General features: G+C 34.7%; 1 protein-coding gene across 9 annotated transcripts in view; it reads left to right on the top strand.

Annotated features, from left to right (window-relative positions):
- PIK3C2G (phosphatidylinositol-4-phosphate 3-kinase catalytic subunit type 2 gamma) overlaps window positions 1–23,748 on the top strand; it is a 363,044-nt gene that overhangs the window by 332,976 nt on the left and 6,320 nt on the right. For all 9 annotated transcript variants that reach the window (XM_046638270.1, XM_046638261.1, XM_046638263.1 and 6 more), the window contains one exon: window positions 20,181–20,306. In XM_046638270.1, the coding sequence (XP_046494226.1) occupies window positions 20,181–20,306 (126 nt within the window). The remainder of the gene's footprint in view (window positions 1–20,180; window positions 20,307–23,748) is intronic.

Below are 23,748 nucleotides of genomic sequence, written 5' to 3'. Positions count from 1 at the left end.
CTTCTCTCACAAACTATGTCTAATTTATCAGCAAATTCTGCCAGTTCTGCTTTCAAAATAAATCCTGAACCCAATCCCCTTTCCCCTCCACTCCTACCGCTATTGGTTCAAGCCACCATCGTCTCTCACCTGAATTACTGCTCTAGGCTCTTAACAGGTCTCCCTGCTTCTGCCCTTACGTCTTTCTCATCTCTTCCTAACCCAGCAGCCAGAATATTCCTTTGAGAATGAAAGTCAGAGCCTGTTGTTCCTTTCTCATATCCCTCTGGGAAAGGAGTCTCATATCCCTACAAGGAAAGCCAAAGTACTTATTAGTGATCTATGAGGCCCTACCTCTCTGGCCCCCTTGACCTCTCCAAACTCACCCTATACTACAGACTCCCTCAATCACTCCAGCCTCAGTGACTCCTTCCTGTTCCTTGAATATGACAAGCATGTTTCTGCCCCAGGAGATTCATATCTGCTACTCAGTTGATCTGGAATGTTCTTCCCCAGGCTCATGGCTCAAATTCTCCATGGCTCAGTCTCACATGCCCTGAATGCCTTTGTTTCACTGTCACCTTTTCAGTGAGGTCCTCTCTGACTCTCATATGTAAAACTGTAAAACCACCCCACTTTGTTGCCACTTCCAAACTTCCTTTCCTACTTTATTTTCTCCGCTGCTGTATATCACTGCTGAAACTCCCGGGGCTGACACAGGGCCAAGCACATAGTAGGTGCTCAGTGAATACTTTGTTCAATGAAAGAACATCACATTACTTCTGATGTGAACAACTCAGAACTAGGATCTTTCTCACCTTCCAAAAATCATCACGACAAAGTTCTTATGCCTTGAATCTTTCACAGTTTCTTTTAAATGACTATTTTTCTTCTGCTTATCTGAAGAAAGAGATAACATTATAATATAAATGATAGAAAACTCTATAAATTCTTAACATATTTCTTTGCTCATTTCAAATTTTAACTGTTATTTAGTTTTGAGCCTTTAGTATTTTCACATGTCAAAGTAATCAGACTAAAGTTGTGCTTGATTTTATTTTAATATTAAAATGAATTATTCTGCCTGCAGTTCTATTTAATATTGTTTGAAAAAAAGAATTGTTTTTCTTATATTAGGTCTTTGAAGCTTTGCTCTAAGAATTACTTCCCTCCTGTGAATTCACAAGCTGAAACAAAATTGCAAAAATTTTTCCCTTTCAAAGCAACACAATATTATTTATTCTAGTGAACAGAGACCGACAAAGTAATGCAGTTATTTAGAAGCATGGCCAAAATTTTTTAAAATAAAATTTCAGTTTACATAGCAGAGAAACCAATAAAAATCATTTAGATTTGAAACATTTTTAACAATCTCTCCAGCATTTTCCCATGTAGCCCACTTTAAAATGCTCTCTTCCTTGACTTCTGCAGTGTCTCTCTATGCATTACAGTGTCTGCAATGTCTCTCCTGGTCTCGTGGATTCACCTAGTCTGTGTCATTTCTAGACTGTTTTCTTCTACCTGCTTCAGAATATGAGCATTCCAGAAGGCTTGAAAAGTAATCAATAAGGATGCCAGACTCTTCCGATATTGAATACGTTCACACTGTCGGTCTCTTACACTGTCACAGAATAATAAGTTATTCAAATGAGGAGCAAGTAATGTCAGGGAAAGCAGGACACATCTCAAATGAGGGGCTGTTTGTTCCTTTTATAAGACGTAAAATGAGAGAAAATAGTTGCTATGTGAAAATTAACAGAAGAGAAAGGGAAGTAGAGTGAAACCCAATCACAAGAATCCCAGGCTAAACGTACACACATACACATCAAAATTTTACTACATTTTTTTAATTTAAAAAATACCTTACAATTTTAATGTATATGTGTAGTGTGTGTGTGTGGGGGGGGGTTCTTGTTTTGAAAATACACATTTCTGGGTGCAATTCCCCTGTGATTTTGATTCTGTAAGTGTGGGTTGGGATTTCCACATGGGCGTTTTACAGACATTTTCTATTTCGTGGATTCCTCTATTCTTTCATTTCTAGACATGTTTTCTTCTCTCCTCTTCTCAAATATTAGCATTCCAGAAGGCTCTCTGACACAAGTGGTCCATGGATTATACTTTGAGAAATATTTTCCCAGTGGCTAATTACCCCATAAATGGTACTCTACATACAATGTGAGTTCTGGACTTGGCTCCAAGTGAATTGTGGTGTTTGTTGGAGTAGAAGAGACAGCACTTAGATTTGGTGAAGATAACAAAAAATAGTTGTGAAAATAAAGTACAGATGATGGCAATGTTTGATGTATAAAAATGACACTGTTCTGTATATCCTTTTAAAACTAACTTGGCTAAGTCCTCTGACTATCCCAATTCTTTTCAATTTTTTAAAATCTAGATTTTTTAAAAGAAATGTGTCTTTGTTCCATCCTAGATGCACTTGAATCTAAATAAATAGCAACTTCTTAATAAAAGCAATTTTCTTATAACAACTATCCCATCGATTATATTTGGCTTATATTCCATGAATAGAAAATTGTTTTTCCAGATTGGCCCATTATGACATTAATCTCCTATTTCAAAGAATAAGATGCAAAGTAGTAGATAGTAAAGAGTACCCAGCCTAAATAAAGATATTTTATGGTGTTTCAGGATTATTTTTTAACCAAGGAAACATTGATCTTCAAAGATTACCAATTATTTCTTTATGAAACAAATCACAAATTGTTCTATAAACCTATAATAATTGGTATTATAATGATAATTGATCTCTTTCCAACAGCCGACATCTTTAAGTAATCTTTTCTTCTTGAACTTCACTGTCCATACAGTCTCTAAACCTCTTTGGCAGCACTTTCTGAGGCTTCCTTTGCTTTTATAAAGTTAAACTAGATAATGTGCATAGTGACTTAATAAATGTTGGCTTCACTCTTAACCCTTAAACGTGAAGATTTTCAAGTATTCAGGGCTTTAATTTTCAATTCTTCAAACTAATTTCCTTAGAAATTTCATTCAGTCTTAAGACCTCAAAGATTATGTGAAATACTGCTAAATTTATATCTCTGCTTTTAATATTTCTCTGAACTCAATTTACGTATTTCCAATTGCCTGACGGCCATTTACACTCTGATATCTTGCCCTCTCTTTAAACTCAACAATTTTAAATTACAGTCTTCTACTTTCCTCTAAAACCAACTCTCACTCTAAGCTACTTATTTCAAAAAATTGCTTCACCCTCCTCAAGTAACCCCTGATCAAAACTTCTCTATAATTTATTTTCTATATTTTAACATATCCTGATACACCTGTATATAATCATCAGCAAATCTGTTTAGTTTCCTGTTGCTTATATTATTGTCAAAGTCCTCTTCTATATTCTCTGTTAATTCATCTATGGATTATTTTGATTGAGTGCTATAATATTCCTTTCCTTGTTTTCTGCTTCCTCCCATCCATTCTGCATAAAACATCCTAAAACTCCATTTTCATCATATCAATAAAAAATTTGAATAGAATGTCTGTAAATTTCAAATTCCTTAGCCTAATGTGTAATATACTACCCAATCTAGCTATAAGCTGCCTTTTAAATCCACCCTCTGCAACACAAAATTTGTATTATATTCTAGATGGTTCATTCATTGTTGACCAAATGCATTCTAGCTGGCTGTGTCATCCTTCAACTTACCTTCTATTTACCTTCTATGTCCAACTCAACTTCCAGGTTCAGCTCAAGCCTCTCATCCTCTCTGAAGCTTCTGGGTCGCTCTTGCTCTTAGTGGTCTTTTCCTCCTTTGAATTCCTATTACACTTACTGTATACACCATCCATTTGATATTCACTGTCTTATTTTTGAAACTTTTATCATCTTGGCTCATCCTGTAGTTTCAATTGTATTGAAAATTTGCTAACTGTAAAAACTGTGGGATATATATTTTGCATACTCTACAGTACCTCACACAGTGCTATACCCTTAATACATTTGTTAAATAAGTGAACATTTGCTTAAGTGTATCTCATTGTGAAAAATAGCCACAATCCAAAGCAGTTTAATTTAAACTATATTTATAAATTTATAAAATAGCTTTTCTCTATGAATTCTGCTATCTGTAATACTTGACACTAAACCAAGAATGGTCAAAGTGACAAATACTTGATCTTCACATCTGTCTCATTTAAAAATAAAGTGATTTCCCATTGAGGATTATTTCTCTAAATAGTCAGCAACTCTGGACACTCATCATCTCCTCAACTGACATAGCCATCAATGTACAGGTCACCACATGCTGTAAATTTCATTTATTCACTCGCTGTTCTTTACTGACAGCTGTGTACCCTAATCTTTGTCCTTTGTCCAAATCTCCCTCAATTCTACATTCTAAGTTGAAAAAATGAATAAATAAATAAGCTAGGGTCCTGACATTGGTCCTTTTAATCTAGTTCCTTCCTGACTTTTCTGAAATCACCTTGGGAGTGACATCAGCATCATGGTGGCAAAAGATGTCCTCATTTTTGTCCCTTACTCAACAACAAAAATTCAGCATCCATCCAGACAAAAGTGTGTTTGTGAGAGCTATGGGACCCAGCACCATACAACAAGGGATACAGGAGGAGTCTCACTCACTTATGAATCAGATAGACACGCAGAACTCAGTCCCACCTGAGGACCCTGCAGTGGCCCATGAACTGACTCCAGCCCCTCTTGGCCATAGTCCAGGAGCTCCTGGAAAGCACTATCTTAGACGATGATCCACAGATGAAAGAGTCTTTGTGAAAGTACAGGTTCCCAAAGGAGTAGTTTTATCACAGTACTGTTGCAAAAATGTTTGGACACAGTGACGTGACCAGTTAATAAAGCCTGGAAGAGGTGACTGCTACTTCAGATACAAAGACAGTAATGCAAAACTTCAAGGAACATGAAAAATCAAGGTAACACAACACCACCAAAAGATCACAATAATCTTTCAGTAACCAAACTCAAAGACCTGAATATCTGTGATTTACCTAATGTAAAGAACTCAGAATAGCTTTTTAAAGGGAAACTCAATGGGCTACTGAAAACACAGAAAAGACAGTTCAACAAAATCAGGAAAACAACACAAGAACAAAATGAGAAATTTAACCCATAGATATAAATTTGAAAACAAAAGAACCAAACAAAAATTTTGGAGCTAAAGAATATGATTAATGAGGGCTGACTCAGTGGCACAGCGGTTAAGTGCACACATTCTGCTTCCCTGCAGCCTGGGGTTTGCTGGTTCAGATCCCAGGTGCGACATGGCACCGCTTGGCAAAAGCCATGATGTGGTAGGCATCTCATGTATAAAGTAGAGGAAGATGGGCATGGGTGTTAGCTCAGGGCCAGTCTTTCTCAGCAAAAAAAAAAAAAAAAAAAAAAAACCAGGAGAATTGGCAGTAATTAGCTCAGGGCTAATCTTCCTTAAAAAACAAAAGAATATGATTAATGAAATGAAAAATGCAACTGAGAGCATCAACATCAGAATGGATCAAGCAGAAGAATCTGTGATATGGAAGATAGGAACTTTGAAATTTTCAAGTCAGAGGAGAACAAAGAAAAAAAATGAAAAAGAGTGAAGAAAGGCTATGTGGTCTATGGGATACCATAAAAACAATCAATTTGTGAATTATTTTGGAGTTCCAGAAGAAGGAGAGAGGGAGAAAGAGACAGAAAGCGTATCAAAGAAATAATGGCTGAAAACTTCCCAAATCTTTGGGGAGATTTGGATATTTGAGTTCATGAAGCTCATTAGTCACCAAACAAATTCAATTTAAAGAGATCCTCTTCAAGAAGGATTATAATAAAACTATCAAAATTCAAAGACAAAGAGAGAATCTTAAAAACAACAGGAGGAAAAAAGCTTGCAACTTACAAGAGAACCTCCATAAGGTTATCAGCAGATTTCTCAACAAAAAGTACAAGCCATGAGACAGTGCAATGATATATTCAAAGTACTGAAGAAAAATAAATGCCAACCAAGAATATTTTCCCTGGCAAAGCTGTCCTTCAGGAATGACAGAGGGAGAAAAACTTTCCCAGACAAATAAAAGCTGAAGGAATTCATCACCACTAGACCTGCCTTACAGGAAATGTTGTAGAAAGTTCTTCAAGCTGAAATGAAAGGATAACATGGTAATTAACAACATGAATATGTATGAAAATATACAACCAGTGGTAAAGGTAAGTATATAGTCAAAGTCAGAATAATACTGTAATATAGTGGTGATGTTAACCATTTAACTCTGGTATAAAAGTTAAAGGACAAGACTATTAAAAATAACTATAGCACAACAATTTGTTAATGAACAAACAATATAAAAAGAGGTAAATTGTGACTTCATTAACATAAAAGAGAGGGGACTAAAAACGTAGAGTTTTGTATGTGATTGAAGTAAAGTTATCAGAATAAACAGACTATTATATCTATAAGACATTTTATGTAAGCCTCATGGTAATCACATAACAAAAACCTACAGTAGATTCACAAAGGATAAAGGGAAAGGAATCAAAACATACCACTAGAAAAAATCATTAATTCACAAAAGAAGGCAGCAAGAGAGGAAAAAAGGAATAACAGAAGTAAAAAACAGCCAGAAAATAATTAATAAGATGACATTATAAGTCCTTACCTATCAGTAATTACTCTACATGTAAATGGGTTGACTTCTCCAATCAAAAGGCACAGAGTGGCTGGATGGATAAGAAAACATGACCCAATTATATGCTGCCTGAAAGACACTCACTTCAGCTTTAAGGAGACACATAGACTCAAAATGAAGGATGGAAAAAGATATTCCATGCAAGTGGAAACCAAAAGAGAGCAGCAGTAGCTATACTTATATCAGACAAAATATACTTTAAACCAAAAATAGTAACAAGAGACAAAGAAGGTCATTATATAGAGATAAAGGAGGCAATTCATCAAGAAGATATAACAATTATAAATATATATGCATCTAACATTGGAGCACTTAAATTTATTAAGCAAATACTAACATTTGAAAGGACAAATGGACAACAATATAATAATAGTAGGGAACTTCAATACTCCATTTACAACAATGGATAGATCATCCAGAAAAAAAATAAACATGGGAATGTTGGGCATAAACCATACTTTAGACCAAATGAACCGGACAGACATGTGCAGAACATTCCATCCAATGGCAGCAGAATACACATTCTTTCCAGCACATACAGAACCTTCTCTATGATAGATCATATTATACTTTACAAAACAAATCTTATCAAATTTAAGAAGATAGAAATCATACTGAGAATATTTTCTAACCACAGTGGTATAAAACTAGAAATCAATAAAAGGAGAAAAACTGAAAATACACAAATATGTGGAAATTAAACAACATGGTCCTAAACAACCAATGGGTCAAAGAAGAAATAAAAAGGGAAATTAAAAAATATCTTGAAAAAGAGAAATGGAAACACAACATAACAAAACCTATGGAATGCTGTGAAAGCAGTTCTAAGAGGGAAATTAATAGTAATAAATGCTTATATTTTTCAAAATCTCAAATAAACGACCTAAGTTTGCACCTCAAGGAACTAGAAGAAGAAGAACAACCTAAACCCAAGGTTAACAGAAGGAAAGAAATAACAAAGATCAAAGCAGAAGCAAATGAAATGGGAGAAAAATACTAGAAAAGATCAATGAAACTAAGAGCTGGTTTTATGAAAACATAAACAAAATTGATAAGCTTTTGTATAGACTAAGAAAAAAAGAGGGAGGCTCACATAAATAAAATCATAAATTAAAGAGGAGACACTAAAACATACCACAGAAATACAAAGGATCAGAAGATACTACTATGAACAATTATATGCCAACAAATTGAATAATCTAGAAGAAATGAACAAATTCTTAGAAACATACAACCTACCAAAACTGAATTATGAAGAAGTGAAAAATCTGAACAGACCAATGACACGTAAGGAGATTGAGTCAGTAATCAAAAACCTTTCAACAAAGAAAAGACCAGGACCAGATGTTTTCACTAGTGAATTCTACCAAACATTTAAAGAATTAACACCAATCCTTCTCAAACTCTTCCAAAAAATAGAAGAGGAAAGAGGACTTCCAAACTCTTTTTGTGAAGCCAGCATTACCCTGATACCAAAACCAGACAAGGATGCTATAAAAAAGAAAATTGTAGGCCAATATCCCTGATAAAAATAGATGCAAAAATCCTCAATAAAATGCTAGCAAACTGAATTCAACAATACAGTCATGTGTGGCATAACGATGTTTAGGTAAACAGCGGACTGCATATACAATGATGTTCCCATAAGATTAGTACCATATAGCCTAGATGTGTAGTAAGCTATACAATATAGGTTTATGTAAGTACACTCTGTGATGTTTGCACAACGATGAAATCACCCAGCAATGCATTTCTCAGAATGTATCCCCATCGTTAAGCAACACATGAGTGTACATTTAAAAAATCACACACCATGATCTAGTGGGATTTATTCCAGAAATACAAAGATGCATCAACATCAATCAATCAATAAATGTGATGCATCACATGAACAAAATGAAGGATAAGGATTATATGACCATCCCAGTAGTTGGTGAATGCAGAAAAAGCATTTGACAAAATTCAACATCCGTTTATGATAAAAACTCTCAACAAAGTGCATGTAGAAGGAATGTATCTCAACATAACAGAGACCATGTACAGCAAGCTTATAGCTAACATCATACTTAATGGTTGAAAGCTAAAAGCTTTTCCTCTAAGATAAGGAACAAGACAAGAATGCCTACTCTTGCCACTTTTATTCAACATGGTATTGGATCCTAGCCAGAGCAATTAGGCAAGAAAAAGAAAAGGCATCCAAATTGGAAAGGAAGATGTAAAATTGTCACTATTTGCAGAGGACATGATATTATATATAGAAAATGCTAAAGACTCCACCAAAAAACTGTTAGAACTAATAAACAAATTCAGCAAAGTTATGGGATATAAAATCAATTTATAAAAATCACTTGCACTTGTATGTTCTAATAATGAACTAACAGAAAGAGAAATTAAGAAAACAATCTCATTTATAATTGCATACAAAAGAATAAAATACCTAGGAATAAATTTAACCAAGGAGGTGAAAGACCTGTACACTGAAAACTATAAGACTAATGAAATAAATTGAAGACAACACAAATAAATGAGAAGATATTCTGCACTCATGGAGTGGAAGAAGTAACGTTGTTAAGATGTCCGTATTACCCAAAGCAATCTACAGATTCAACACACTCCTTATCAAAATCCCAATGGCATTTTCCACAGAAATAAAACAATACTAAAATTTGTATGGAACTACAAAAGACCCTGAAGAGCAAAGCACTCTTAAGAAAGAAGAACAAAACTAGAGGCATCATACTTCCTGATTTCAAACTATATTACAAAGCTTTAGTAATTAAAACAATATGGTATTGGCATAAAAAAACAACATGTAGATCATTGGAAAAGAATAGAGAGCCCAGAAATAAAACCCATGCATGTTCAATTAATTTACAACAAACAAGCCAAGAGTATACTTTGGGGAAAAACAACCTCTTCAATAAATGAGGTTTGGAAAACTGAACCGCCACATGCAAAAGAGTGAACCTGTACCGCTATCTTATGCCATCCACAAAAATTAACTTAAAATGGATTAAAGACTTTAACAGAAGACTGGAAATCATAAAACTCCTAGAAGAAACGTAGGAAAAAAGCTCCTTGCCATTGGTCTTGTTGGTGATTTCTTGGATTTGACGCCAAAAGCAAAGGCAACAAAAGCAAAAATAAACATTTGGTACTACATCAATCTAAAAAGCTTCTGAACAGCAAAAGAAACCATCAACAAATTGAAAAGACAGTTTACTGAGTGGGAGAAAATATTTGCAAATCATATATCTGATAAGGGACTAATATCCAAAATATATGAACTCATACAACTCAATAGAAGAAACTACCAATCTGAGTTTTAAAGGACAGAGGATCTGAAAAGACATTTTTCCAAAGAAGACACCCAGATGGCCAACATGAAAAGGTGCTCCACATTGCTAATCAGGGAAATGCAAATCAAAACCACAATGAGATATCACCTCACACTTGTTAGAATGGCTATTATCAAAAAGATGGGAAATAACAAGTGTTGGCAAGGATGGGGAGAAAAGGGAACCCTTGTGAACTGTTGGCGGGAATGCAAATTGGTGCAGTCACTATGGAAAACAGTATAGAAGTTCCTTAAAAAATTAACATAGAGCTACCATATGATCCAGCAATTCTACTTCTGGGTATTTTATCTGAAGAAAACAAAAACATTAATTTAAAAAGATATATACACCCCATGTCCATTGCAGCATTATTTACTATAGCCAAGACATGGAAGCAATCTAAGTATGCATTGATAAATGAATGGATAAAGAAAATCTGGTTTATATGTACCAGGGAATATTATTCAGCCATAAAAAAGAAGGAAATCTTGTCATTTGCAACATCACGGATGGACCTTGAGGGCATTATGCTAAGTGAAATAAGTCAAGCAGAGAATGACAAATATTGTACCATCTCACTTATATGTGGAATCTGAACAAAATAAAATTGAACAGAGAACAGATTGTTGGTTGGGGGGGCGGGGTAGGGGGGCATGAAATAGGTAAACGGGTCAAAAGATATTAACTTTCAGCTATAAAATAAATGTCATGGGCATGTAATGTACAACATGCTGTCTGTAATTAACAATACTGTGTTGTATATTTGAAAGTTGCAGAGAGTAGATCTTAAAAGTTCTTACCAAAGGAAAAAAAAATTGTAACTCTTCATGGTGATGGATGTTAACTAGTGTGGTGAGCATTTTGCAATACATACAAATATCAAATCATTATGTTGTACTCTTGAAACTAATATGTTTTCTATTAATTATATCTCAAAAAAACCTAATGTAAATGTAAGGACTGAAATATAAAATATCTAAAACTTTTTAAAAACTTACTTGACGGACTCGAGAAGAATGGAGATGACAGGACAAAGAGTCACTGAATCTGAAGATAGGGGACATTGTCTGATCTAAAGAACATAGAGGAAAAAAGATTGAAAAAAAAGAATAGAATCTCAGGGCTGTCAGTGTCGCAATCCAATGTACACATCAGGATAGATGCAGAGAGGGCTGATGGCAGTGTTTCAATATATACATAGCTTACATATATTAAACATACACAGGTGTTCTGGATGAAGTAATTAGTGAACGCCAAGAATTCTTAGTGATTTCTCAAGGAGCCCTCCCTTGGCCTCCGTTTTGATATTATCATGTTATTGCTGTGCTCGTATATTTTTATCTCAGAGCAGGCAAGGCCTCCTAAGCAACGGCTCCTCCTGCTCCTGATATCAATATCGTGTCTCCATCTCTGCCCCCAGGAGACCAACGCCTGGCTTAGGTTGCCTCCCCCTGGAGGTCTTACCCGTCAATGGCTAACCAGCCTTCTCACCTCCGGGTCACAGTTTGTTGGCAAGCCTTTTCCAGTGATTATTAACCCTTCCTGCGTCAGGGGCGGCTACAAGGGCTCTGTGGGAAAATACCCAAAGATCTACATTTGTGTTTTGGACTCCAAGAAGTACAGAAGAAAGAGATGGGGGCAGAAAAATATTTGAAGAAATAATGATCAAAAACTTCCAAAATTTAGGTAAGGACATAAATTTATAAATTCTTGGTGAACACCGAAAGAAAAAACTCAAAGAAAACTATGTATTTACATATTGTAGTCAAAGTGCTAAAAACAAAGGACAAGGAAAAAAATCTTGAAACAGAGAAAAACAACATATGGCATATAGGAGAACAATGAAACAATGTAGATGAGAAACAGTAGAAGCTAGAAGACAGTGGAACATCTTTAAAGTGTTAAAAAAAAAAAAGGAATTATCGACATCAACTTAGAATTCTATAACCAGAGAATATACATTTCAGCAACAAAAGAAAAATAAATGCGTATTCCAATGAAGAAAAGCAAAAGGAATTTGCCCCAAGCAGACAGACTGTACCAAAACACAGAAGAAAAAAGCTAAAGATTTTTCTCTCTACTTTTCCTAATTTCTTAACATGGAAACTAAGGCCATTGACTTGAGTGTCATTTTTTTCTGATACAGATGATTAGTGTTATATTTTCCTTCTGCATACTGCTTTAGCTCCCTCCCACAAATTTTGAAATGCTATATTTGCATTTTCATTCAGCTTAATATTCTCATAATTTCCCTTCTGATGTCTTATTTGTCCATATCTTATTTAGAAGTACTCTATTTCATATTGAAGTATTTTGAGATTTTCCATAAATGTTTCCATTTTTAATGTTTAATTTAATTCCATTGTTGTTAGAAAACATACTTTGAATGATTTGAATCCTTTTAAATGTATTGAGACTTTTTTGTGGCCCAGAGCTTGATATATCCTGGTAAATGTTCTGTTGAACATTTGTACAACTGAAAAAAATGTGTGTTCTGCTGTCATTGGGTGGAGTGTTCTGTGACTTTCAATTAGGTCACATTCATTGATTATGTTATTCAAATCTTCTATAGCCTCATTGATTTTCCGTGTGCCAGTTCTGTGAATTATTAAGAGAGGTGTGTTAAAATCTTCAACTATAATTGTGAATTAGTGTAATGTTGCATGAAAATTTAAGATTATTATGTTCTCTCAATTATTTGACCCTTTATCATTCTGAAATGAACTTCTTTATTCACAGTAATATTTTTTGCTCTCAAATATACTTTGTCATACATTTATATAAATATTCCAGTTTTCCTTTGATTATTGTTAGCATGGTAAATCGTTTCCATCCTTTATTTTTAACCTTTTTGTCTCTTTGCATTTAAAATAAATTCCTTGTATACATGATACAGATAGATAGATGATAGATACACAGATAACAGATAGACAGGTGATAGATAAGCATACTACAGTTTGTAGCTAGCAATCTGGCACATAGATACATGAACATACAATCACATATAACTTTTTAAAAGCTTTCCCAAGTACTATTGCTAAGCCAGGGTTTTCATATTCTAGATTTGCAGAGTGAGTTTTCCAGACCCAGAAGAAGAACTTGGCATTCAGTCTGTTGTTTTTAACCTTGTTAGATGCAGTTCATCATTCCAGCCCCTCATAATTCAGTCCTGATTATCTGATCCAGCATATTGACCATAACACTCAGGCTGACACCTGTACATCTTATATCTTTATTGAAATCATGATAAAACTGTTTAGTAGGACAGAATCAAGGCAAATATTTGAGATATATGGGTATAAAACTCTTATATTTTACTCTGAATGATTAGTTTCTGCTTTTACAATCCATCTTCTTCCCATGCTATGAAGTATAGCAACATCATAAATCTAATCTTCCAGTATTTCATCTGCCCTTCACAATTCCTCAATGATCGCTAACAAAAGATAGTGTGTCTGTCTTATTTATGCAGTTTTCTCAGCACTTGGGGATAGAAGCTGCGGGTTAGATTTGAAATTATTTATCGTGGTTCAGTGCAATTGTAAAAAAAAGTTTAATTACTAGTTAACTCGTAAACAACTCTTCAGCATTTGCTATTGAGTAGATTGTAAAAAATAAATGAGATTTAAAGGCTTACTTCTTACAGGTTATTCAGACTGAGAAATGGAAAAACTTTCCAAACTTCACAAGACACTTCAGACAACACCTGGAGATCTAATTAGAATTCTGGATTTTTAGAAGCAATTCAGTTTGTGTGTATTGAGTTAGAAAAGGAATCCTATCTATTAGACTGTGACTTCTGTCTAATTGTAAATTACATTAGGTTGAGGATTAAAAATTTAAAATTATATATATATAACAAGATGATCATCCCAATGAGTGTGTTATTTCTTTGAAAGCGGAAGCTCTTTGAGTCATTTTTCGGTGTCTTCTCGCATACCATCCAAAATGCTAAACATACAGTAGTTTGATTTTTTTTTAATTATTGGAAATCACTTATTGATGACAAGAGTTCTATTGAAGGCTTAAGTTGGTGTGAAATGAAGCAGAGGACCATCCTAATTTAATTCACGAGGACCTGAAATCATCCCGTTCTATATTAACCACCACACACAGAAAGACTGGAAAAATCATTCCACCATTTCTTAGTTTGAAGCACACAACAAACCATATATCGCAAACACTTTTGTTGTACGTCTGTACTCTTATTGAACATTGTCATTTTGTAAAAAGACCTTCTTCATAATGGCCAGCCGGAATTTCAAAATTGCAATTTGGCAGGCACGTAAATGAAAAAATGCTTTTTTATTATACTGTTTTGTTTCTGGCATCGACCTCAGGTTTTGATAGTCCTATCATATTTTAATCATCGTCAGTTGATTTCTACCAAAGCCTATATCATCCTGTGATTGGAAACATTTAAGTTAAAAAAAACAGCTTGACGGAAAATTCTCATAAATTATTCATGAAAAAGATAATAACCTATTAAATACAGTTAAGCTTTGAATTAATCTACAGAAGTTACCAAAGTGTCTGATATTTTTAAACCGTGTATCTTCATCACATTCCTGATAAAACTTGATCTGGAAGAGTTCTTAATTTGAATCTGACAGTTTCCTTTGCATTCTTTTTAGAGAGTCAATATAGGGTAGTGGTTAAAAGCCAAAACCTATGAGTTTTATGGAAAAGCCTCTTCAACAAAATAAAGACAATAATACTGGCTCAGGGATTATTTTAAGCAAGTACTTTAAATAAACTAAATACTCATAATGTGGTAGCTATTATTATTATTACTATGTATGAAAAATAAATATCTTCCTCATATGCTCATATACAAATACTAAAGGGTTGCCGGCATACTCTACAATGTGAGATGATTTTATTTACTTTATAGTTTATCTTGTGCTTCATTTTTATACCAACATGCTGCTAGTTACTTTTTTCTTGATTTTGATAAACTAACCATGTTTTCAAGATACTTTCATTCATTGACACAACAACAAAAGTAACATTGAAAGTCATTTGAAATGCTGTGTGCAATCCAGGGCAAGAAATGAAGGCAGAAAACTAGTGTATTTAATTATTCATACACTTAAAACAGTACCATTTAGAAGTCAACATTGTGAACAAAGATTTACTAATATACATACATACATTTTAATTTTTATAACCTCCAATGATAACCAAGCTAAGAATCCCCTGAGTTTTACTGATCAGTTTAGAAAGAAGTCTGTCCACCAGTGAATGCTAGAATATCCTAAGACCTTCATTTCCAATCTTTTCAACTAGAGGGATCTCTTTTTAAACTTTAAAAAAAATTGATTCCTCAGATGTCATTAAAGTCCCTTTGTTAGCTGATAAATTTAAGAAATATAAAGTAATTTTTAAAACTACTAAAAATACAGTAGTTCTTTTAAAATATTAAAATTGTGTAAACAAAAACACCTACATATATTTGAAAAAATAGCAGCACATACGTATGAGATATATTTATTTCGTCTGGGAGTGCTTGGTGTTAATGTGGATCCAGCTCCCTATCTCCACCCAAAGGTCCCCATATGTCATTTCTCCAATTAAACTGAACATACCTATTTCTATTTCTCCCATGTACTCCACAAATTAGGGACACAGAGGGGAAAACTTGCATGAGGTTGAGAGAAGGCATGGGAATGTAGCACAAAAATATGGCTTTAGTTTACACTCCACCGTCTGTTAGGCCCCCAAGAAATTGTCAGGTCATCATTAGCTCCTAAAAGGAGATGTAAATAATCTGCCATGCTTGTTGTCAAGGAGATTTTTAAGGAGTTAAGTGGGAGAAGTGCAGAGAGGTGGGGAGGACTATCACAGAAGAGGAAACAAGGTCTCAGGAAAGGAGGACAGCTATTAGAGATCGTCTCCAAGTGACAGTGAGGGTGATGACTAAGGATTCCTTCCAAGACAGTACAAGTAACTATGTTGTAAATCCAGTCTAGCTCCAATTGGGGCAAAAAGAGGTAAAAAAAAAAAAAAGTGTATTAAGTATCTAATTGTCTAATACAATCTGAGAGATGCAATAAAGTCAAAGTTTTAGAAGTGGAGCATTGAGCTATTGGACATAACAAGCAATCATTAACACAAATGCTCCTAATCAACCACAAAACCCAACAATGTGCATGAGAAGATCAGCTCTGGCAGAGGGATGCCTTCAAACAGCTAAGTGTTCAGGGTGAATACGTAGGACAGACCTTGGAAACAGACCCTAAAATACATCCACCTTACCCTCTAGTGGATTTTTTATTGCTCGATATTGCAATAAGAAATGTTGCAATTATTAAGAGAAATTACTTAAAATCCTAGAAAGTTAGGAAAACTTCTGATTTTTATCTTGCATTGTAAATAATGATTTAACAAATAGCTGTGAAGTACTTTCAAAGAGCTAGACACTGAACATACAGCTCATTCGTTCAGTCCTTTGATAACTATTTATTTAGTGTTCACTACATGCCAAGCACTGTGTTGGTGACAGGATTTCTACGAAAGAAAGGGACCCTATGAAAAGAAGTCATAGCTTTGAAAGGAACGGAAAGAGTAAGCTATAGGGAAGCCCAATCTCAAGTGAGGATTTTACATTTTTAATTAGAGATTCAGAAACATATCGGAAGCTTAGGAAGAAGGAACTGAGGATGGCATTCGGGGAGTAGGGTAGTAACCGATGCAGCAAAGCCCAAAGGAAATGTCGGGGGTCAGGAGGGGTGGGACAACAAGACGTGGATTTTCCTATTAAAGAATTTCAATCTCATAAGGAAGATAACACATACGTAAAACTATTTTTAAAACATAGAAAATGATAAATACTTTAACAAAAAATCTAGAATATATAGAATTCAGAGTTAGTATGAGCAACAAAAATGAAGTTTAGTTGGCTTCACACCATCTTCTAAGCATGGTAAAATATATTAGCCAGAATTCTAGAAGAAAGCACTAGTGCTGCTTGACTTCGGCCCACTGTGAATTAAAGAGTCCTCTGGGTGACACAAGGAAACTTCTCATTGTTTAGGTTGAGTGTCAGTCTAAGAACTCTGTATCCTCAAGCCTTATGGACTATTCAGGTCAAATTGTGATGTCTTTGTGTAGGTCTAAAATGCAGCCAGAGTTAAAATCCTAGGGTAAGACATTTAGACAAGTAGGACTTATTTAATCATTTTAAAATAAAATTTAATTCATATAAACGTAAGGGCAAAGGGTGAAATGAATATTGATGAGAAGACAGCTGGTGATTTCTTTAATAAATTAGCTGATATCTTTAAGGAGCAGCATATAGTGCCCAGTAAGAAGAGGAAAAAGATAATGTTAGTAAGACAACTGCTTTAGAAAAAAAAGTTAAAAGATTCTGTTAAAGACTTGAGAAATCAGTGTCTGCATTTAAAGCTACTAAAGACACACTAAGCTTGATGTTCAGATCTGATGCACCCCTGACTTAAACAGAAACCTCTGCTGTTCTGTTATTCTAAAAACTCTCAGGATATTCAAGGACCTGGTCAAGGTCACTAACTTGGAAACAGAAGCCCAAACCTTCAGTTGCTAAATGTTTAGTGGAGGCTGGTAGACAAAATATTTTTTCCCTTCTATGATTGGGAGTTTATTCTTCAGGCAGTGGAGGATTCTTGAATGTTCTGAGAAGGAAAGTGACATGATCAAAGCAGCTTTACAGGAACATTAAATACAACAGTGATACACATGAATGAAGGAAAGAGGTGGGAAGACTGGGGCTTAAAAAGTGATTGAAATCAAGTTATAATGAGTTAGGAAATAAAGATCTGTGGTGGCAGATGAACTGGGGCAAAAAGGGAGGATATTGATCTTCTTACATACTTAGATTTGAAAATCAATGACAAGGGAGACACTAGAGAAAAGAAATAGTATCATTTAATAGAATTTTAATGAGTTGGAAAAATCTGTTTTGGAGTGTTGAAGAAGGATAGAAGATGGATTTTTGTTAGAGTTTATAAAAGGGTGCCAAGAAGACATCCAGGTGGAAATATTCACAGATCACTAGGCTAGGATTCTAAGGATGAACTAGAGATTCTTATTTGGGAATCAGCTACATTAGCGGTTCTCAATTGGGGTCGAACTTTGCCCCCCAGTGACGTTTTGCAACGTCTGGAGACGTTTTTGGTTATCAGAACTGGGAGGATGGTGCTACTGGAATCTGGTAGTTAGAGATCAGTGATGCTGTTAAAGCATCCTCAATGCACTGAACTACCCCCTACAACAAATTATTTGGCCCCAAATGTCAATAGTGCCAAGGTTGAGAAATCTTGCTCATAAATGTCATAGTACCCTATGGATATCTTGTCCAATCTGTGCATATAGTACGCTCATGTTTATTTTATAAAAAATCAAAATAGTATCAAACATTTATTGAGTCTTACTCTATTTCAGGCACTGTCCTGACATTACATGATTTATTTAATCTTTTAAATGCTATGAGATAGGTATCACCTTTATCCTCAATTAACAGATAGGAAACTGATCCGCTGAAAAGTTAAGATACCTGCCAAAAGCCACATAGCTCGCAAATTTAGGAGCACAGATTGCAATCCAAAAGCCCACTTCTAGAACCATGATTCTAACCACTAAGTTGGAGCATACAGTGATCATAGGTATGGTATCCTCAAGTCCCATGGCAGACAAGAGAGAGAATTACACAGAGCAAAAACGCTTTGCTCCCTTCACTCTTATCACCAAAAGAAAAAGAAAAATCCACTTTCTCAAATATTAGTACAATGTGTTTCTGTGTCATTGAATGTTTCATTACGCCAATGATGCATTTCAGAGCTCCTCCTCCAAGGGAGAGTTTCAAGTGGGGGAAGGGTACCATGAGCTCCATCTAAAGCAGCAGTTTTAACAGTCTTAGCATTTTGACATATGGATATGTCCAGATATATTTTATCTAATTTGTGAGTAATAATAAAAAGCCAAATTTCCTAATGATATAATTTTGCCACATAAATTAGAACTGAATAAAAGTTAGTCCTATAATATATATTGTATTTTTTTCACTTTCCAATATGCTTTTTTGAATGCCAAAGAAAGATATAAAATCAAAGCTAATGACGGGGGTGGCACTGGATGGGTCATATGTGAATGTAATTGTATAATTCAGAGCATTAAAATATATTTGTTGAAAATTACCAATTTAATAGTTAGAATGTAGTCAACAAAATAAGCATGTAATTCCTCATTTGACTTTTAAATCATCTTTTAAAATATAAATTATAAAAACATTTCTCATTTTATCAAGCTAGGTATTCAGAGTTTTAGTACAATTTACTCTCCATTTGGTAAAGATCAGAAAAAGAGACCCCACTTGTTTGAAGTATGGTGGTTTCCAAGTTTTCAAAACAATAAGCTCATTCTTCAAATGACATATTAAGAAATAAATATATCCATAGTGAGGGAGGATAGAAAAGAAAGAGAGAAGTTCTGAAGCTAGAATGAGACAGCTGGGTGGAGGGTAGGTTGGACAAACTGGAGAGGGTGTGCCCAGAGGTCTACCCTTTTGGCATCATTGATCTACGCATCAGGCAGTAATTTAGGCAATTTGGGGGGGGCTCCACAGAACACAATTTTAAAAGGATTATCCAATATATTTTAGGGTAATTTCAATAAAACTATTATAACTATCTTAAAATCTTCTAAGTATATTAAACTTGTAGGTCTAATTGATATTTTAATTAAATTCTGCTTTAAAATGTGATATTATATAACGTGCATACATATATCATTAGATACTTCATCTTAATTTATGTTAAACTCAAATTTTCTGATTTTCAAGTGGCGCACAGTGTCCTGAGGTGCTTAACTCCTATCTCTGCCTGTGGCTAGCGTTCCTCTCTTGACCATTTCTGTCAAAAATGCAAATTTAATTTTTACTGTAAAAGAACAAGTAAATTATATTTAATGGGCTTTTAAATATAGTTCTCTGACACGATACTTAATTTAAGATGGATAATTTTACTCTTTGAAACTGTACTTGGGGATTATTTTTGAGCAATGATGTATTTCTTTTGATTGCTCTCTTATTTTCTGATAAACAGTTACTGTTATAAATCTTGATCCTGCCTTTGGTCTAGATATTTAGTAGTTATGTATTTGTTTTCTTTGATAGCAACATGCATTAATATTTATAACCATTTTCCTTTGCAGCATCTCCCAGATGGCTCTGCGCCCAGTGCACATGTTGAATTTTATCTTTTACCATATCCCAGTGAAGTTCGTAGGAGGAAAACAAAACCTGTTCCAAAGTGTACCGACCCCACTTACAATGAAATTGTAAGTATGATTCATCTCTCATCCAGTCGTTTTGTATTTTTCTTACCATTTTTCAGTTTAACAACCAAATATGGAAAATACACAGTAATTGGCAGCATTATTCCATAAAGGGAAGATATTTCCCAAAAGAGCCACTGTGTGCTGATCACTGTTCTGGATGCTGTGAGAACTGGAAAACACAGATACTGCTTATGACATTGCTTATGAACTGATTTTCAAATTGTGGCTAGCCTCAAATACCAAGGGCCCAAGACTATATGGTATTTGCTTTACCTACTAACATTATCCCTGACTTCATCTTATTTTCTCTAACTTTATATTCCTTTACCTGATTTTCCTTACCTAATAACTTTATCATAGTCTAACCTGTGTGTAACAATAGACTTCACAAAATCTGCTTTGAAAAACTGAAAAAAATAAACAAGTACAAAACACACATTAAAATAAAGTGAATTTACATTAGATACAGTTCTCTGATCTGTTTGTATCATACAGTTTGAACATCCAATCCCCTAATTCTCTCTAAGGCAAACTTTACATTTATTCTCTTGATTCCATCTTTCCCATCTCCTGCGCTCCTTACCCAGTTGATTATTTGCTTGCCTTTTCTTGAGGCTCTCTCATCCACTGGATCCTCAAGTCAGAAATCTTAAAAAGACAAACAAAGCAAATTCCTCAACTCAGCCTTTCTAAAGCCTTTCCTTCCATATCACCTCCAAACTTTTGTAAAATTAACTTAAACATTTCCTGCTCTCACCTCGTTACTTCCTTTTCATCCATTAATCCTTTGCAGCATGGATTCTGACCTTAACTGATGCTCCTTTATTCAAGTGGCATCAATAGGCTCCTAACTGCTCAATCCGGTGAGCCCTCAGGCTCTCCTCTCCCCATGACTGTTGACTGTGCCTTCTTTCTTGACACCTTCCTTTGATTCTTGAGTTCTGCCTTTTCTTAATTCCCGTCCATCTTCTCTAGCAACTTCTTCATTTTCCTTCATTGCCATTCTTCCTCTGAAAATACTATTTGCTGGAGTTCCATGATCCACCCTCATCTCCTCTTGATATATATGCTGTATATATACACAATCTTATGTATCCACAGATTTTCATTTATCACCTATATGTAGATTGCATCTGAATTTATTCCTCAAGCGCTGACTTCTCTCCTAAACTTTTGACCTGTGCGTCTGCCTGATAACTGAAGAGCTCCATCTAAATGTCTCCTAGGCACTTTTAAACCAGGCTTTCCTCCCTCCCCCATTTGCCATCTCAAAAGATACCTTTTAATGACACCACCCTCTCCCTACTCGCATGTCCAACCAACCCCCAAGTTTTGTCAGTTCTACATGTGCAGCCACCTGCCTCTTAAATCCGTCATCTCCTCACTGTCCCATTGCTACTTCTTTGTCTGGGGTCCTTGTGACTTTGGGTATTACAGTAGCCTCCTATCTGCCTCTTATCTTGTGTTTCTCGATTAAATCATTCACATTTCTACCTAAAGTGTCTTTCAAAAGCTAGTCATATTTATTATTCTCCTGTTTAAATTTTTTTCAAAGATTCCTCACTGCCTACTGGATAATGTCCAATGTCCTAAGGGCTGTGAATGCCCTAATGAAGGGCATTAAAACTTGACTCAGTAATTCTCCTGAGTTGTCTCTTGGAGCAATATCATCCTCATACACTTTTTAAAAATTTTTGTTTTGAGATTGTAGATTCACGTGCAGTTTGAGGAAATAATACAGAGAGAATTCAAATAGCCTTCAACAACTTTCCTGCAGTGGTAACATCTTGCATGACTAGAGAACAATATCACAACCAGGAAATTGACATTGGTATAATCCACTGACCTTCCCTCTCTCTAAAGCCCCTCTATGCACTGGCAATTACTAATCTGTTCTCCATCTCTATAATTTTGTCATTTCAAATGTTATATAAATAGAATCATACAATTTGCCATGTTTTGAGATTCTTTTTTCGTTCACCATAATTCCCTAGAGATTCATCCAAGTATCATGATTCATGATGTATCAATAGTTTGTTTCTTTTCACAGCTGAGTAGTAGTCTGGTCTGGAGGTATGACAGTTTCTTTAACTGTTCACCCGTTAAAGAACATCTGGGTTATTTCTGGTTTGGGGCTGTTGCAAAAAAGCTGCTGTGAACATTGATGTATAGGTTTTTATGTAAACATAAGTTGTAATTTCTCTAAGAGAAATGCTCAAGATGTAATTACTGGGATATATGATAGTGACATATTTAGTTTTATAAGAAACTGCCATTTTTTTTTCTATACCATTTTACACTCCCACTGGCAATGTATGAGTGATCCGGTTTCTCTGCCTTTTTGCCAGCATTTGGTGTTATCACTATTTCTAATTTTAGTTATTTTGATAGGTATAGTAGTTTTAATTTGTGTTTACCTAATAACCAAGAGCGCTAAATTTCTTTTCATGTGCTTATTTACCATCTGTATATGCTCTTTGGTGAAATATCACTTCATTTCTTTGCTCATTGTCTAATTGGACAGCTTGCATTTCTACTGTTGAGTTTTGAGAGTTCTTTATATATTATGAATACTAGTCCTTTGTCAGATATGCAGTTTGCAAATATTTTCTCCCAGTCTGTAGCTTGTCTTTTCATCCTCTTCTCAGGGTCTCTCACAGGGTAAAAGTTTTTAATTTTGATGAGATCCAGTTTATCATTTTTTGTACAGACCATGTATTTGATGTCAACTCTAAGAACTCTTCACCAAGCACTAAGTCCTGAAGATTTTCTTCTATGTTTTTTCTAAATGTTTTGTAGTTTTACATTTTATATTTAAGTCCATTATCCCTTTTGAGTCAATTTTCTAATAAAGTGTGAGGTTTAGGTTGGTTCTTTTCTTTTTCGGCTTATGAATGCCAATTACTCCAGCACCATTTATTGAAAAGGCAGTTTTTTCTCCATTGAATGTCCTTTACACTTTGCCAAAAATAAGTCAGAAGTATTTATGTGCCCATGTCCTTTTATCAGCCCACAGTTGGTCATAGTCTGAAGTCACATCAGACAGTTTGTCATTCCCTGAATGGTCCCTATGACCTCTGTGATGGAGCTCATGCAGCAATTCACCCCTCCTGCCCTTCTCTGCTGACTTTGAGGCTTACCTCAAATGTGAACTCTGTGAAGCATTGTCTCCTCCTGAACTCTTAGAGCATACTTACCATCTTTTACTTCGTTTTTCATGTTTTTTAATTCTGGTATATTGTAAACTTCTTGAGAACGAGGACAATGTCTTATCTTTCTTGGTAGCTTTAAAAGTTAATCACTTCTAAAAAGATTTGTGGAATTAAATATTTGGGTTAGTTTTTTAAGGGACACTTTATGAGTGTATATAAAATGTAAAACTATATATGTATATATATAATTTAGTAAGGAAAGATTTTTTGACATTTTATTTTTTTTCATG

Source organism: Equus quagga, chromosome 1 (assembly GCF_021613505.1).
Source record: "Equus quagga isolate Etosha38 chromosome 1, UCLA_HA_Equagga_1.0, whole genome shotgun sequence".
Classification (NCBI taxonomy): domain Eukaryota; kingdom Metazoa; phylum Chordata; class Mammalia; order Perissodactyla; family Equidae; genus Equus; species Equus quagga.
This window is presented reverse-complemented; position numbering and strand designations above follow the sequence as displayed.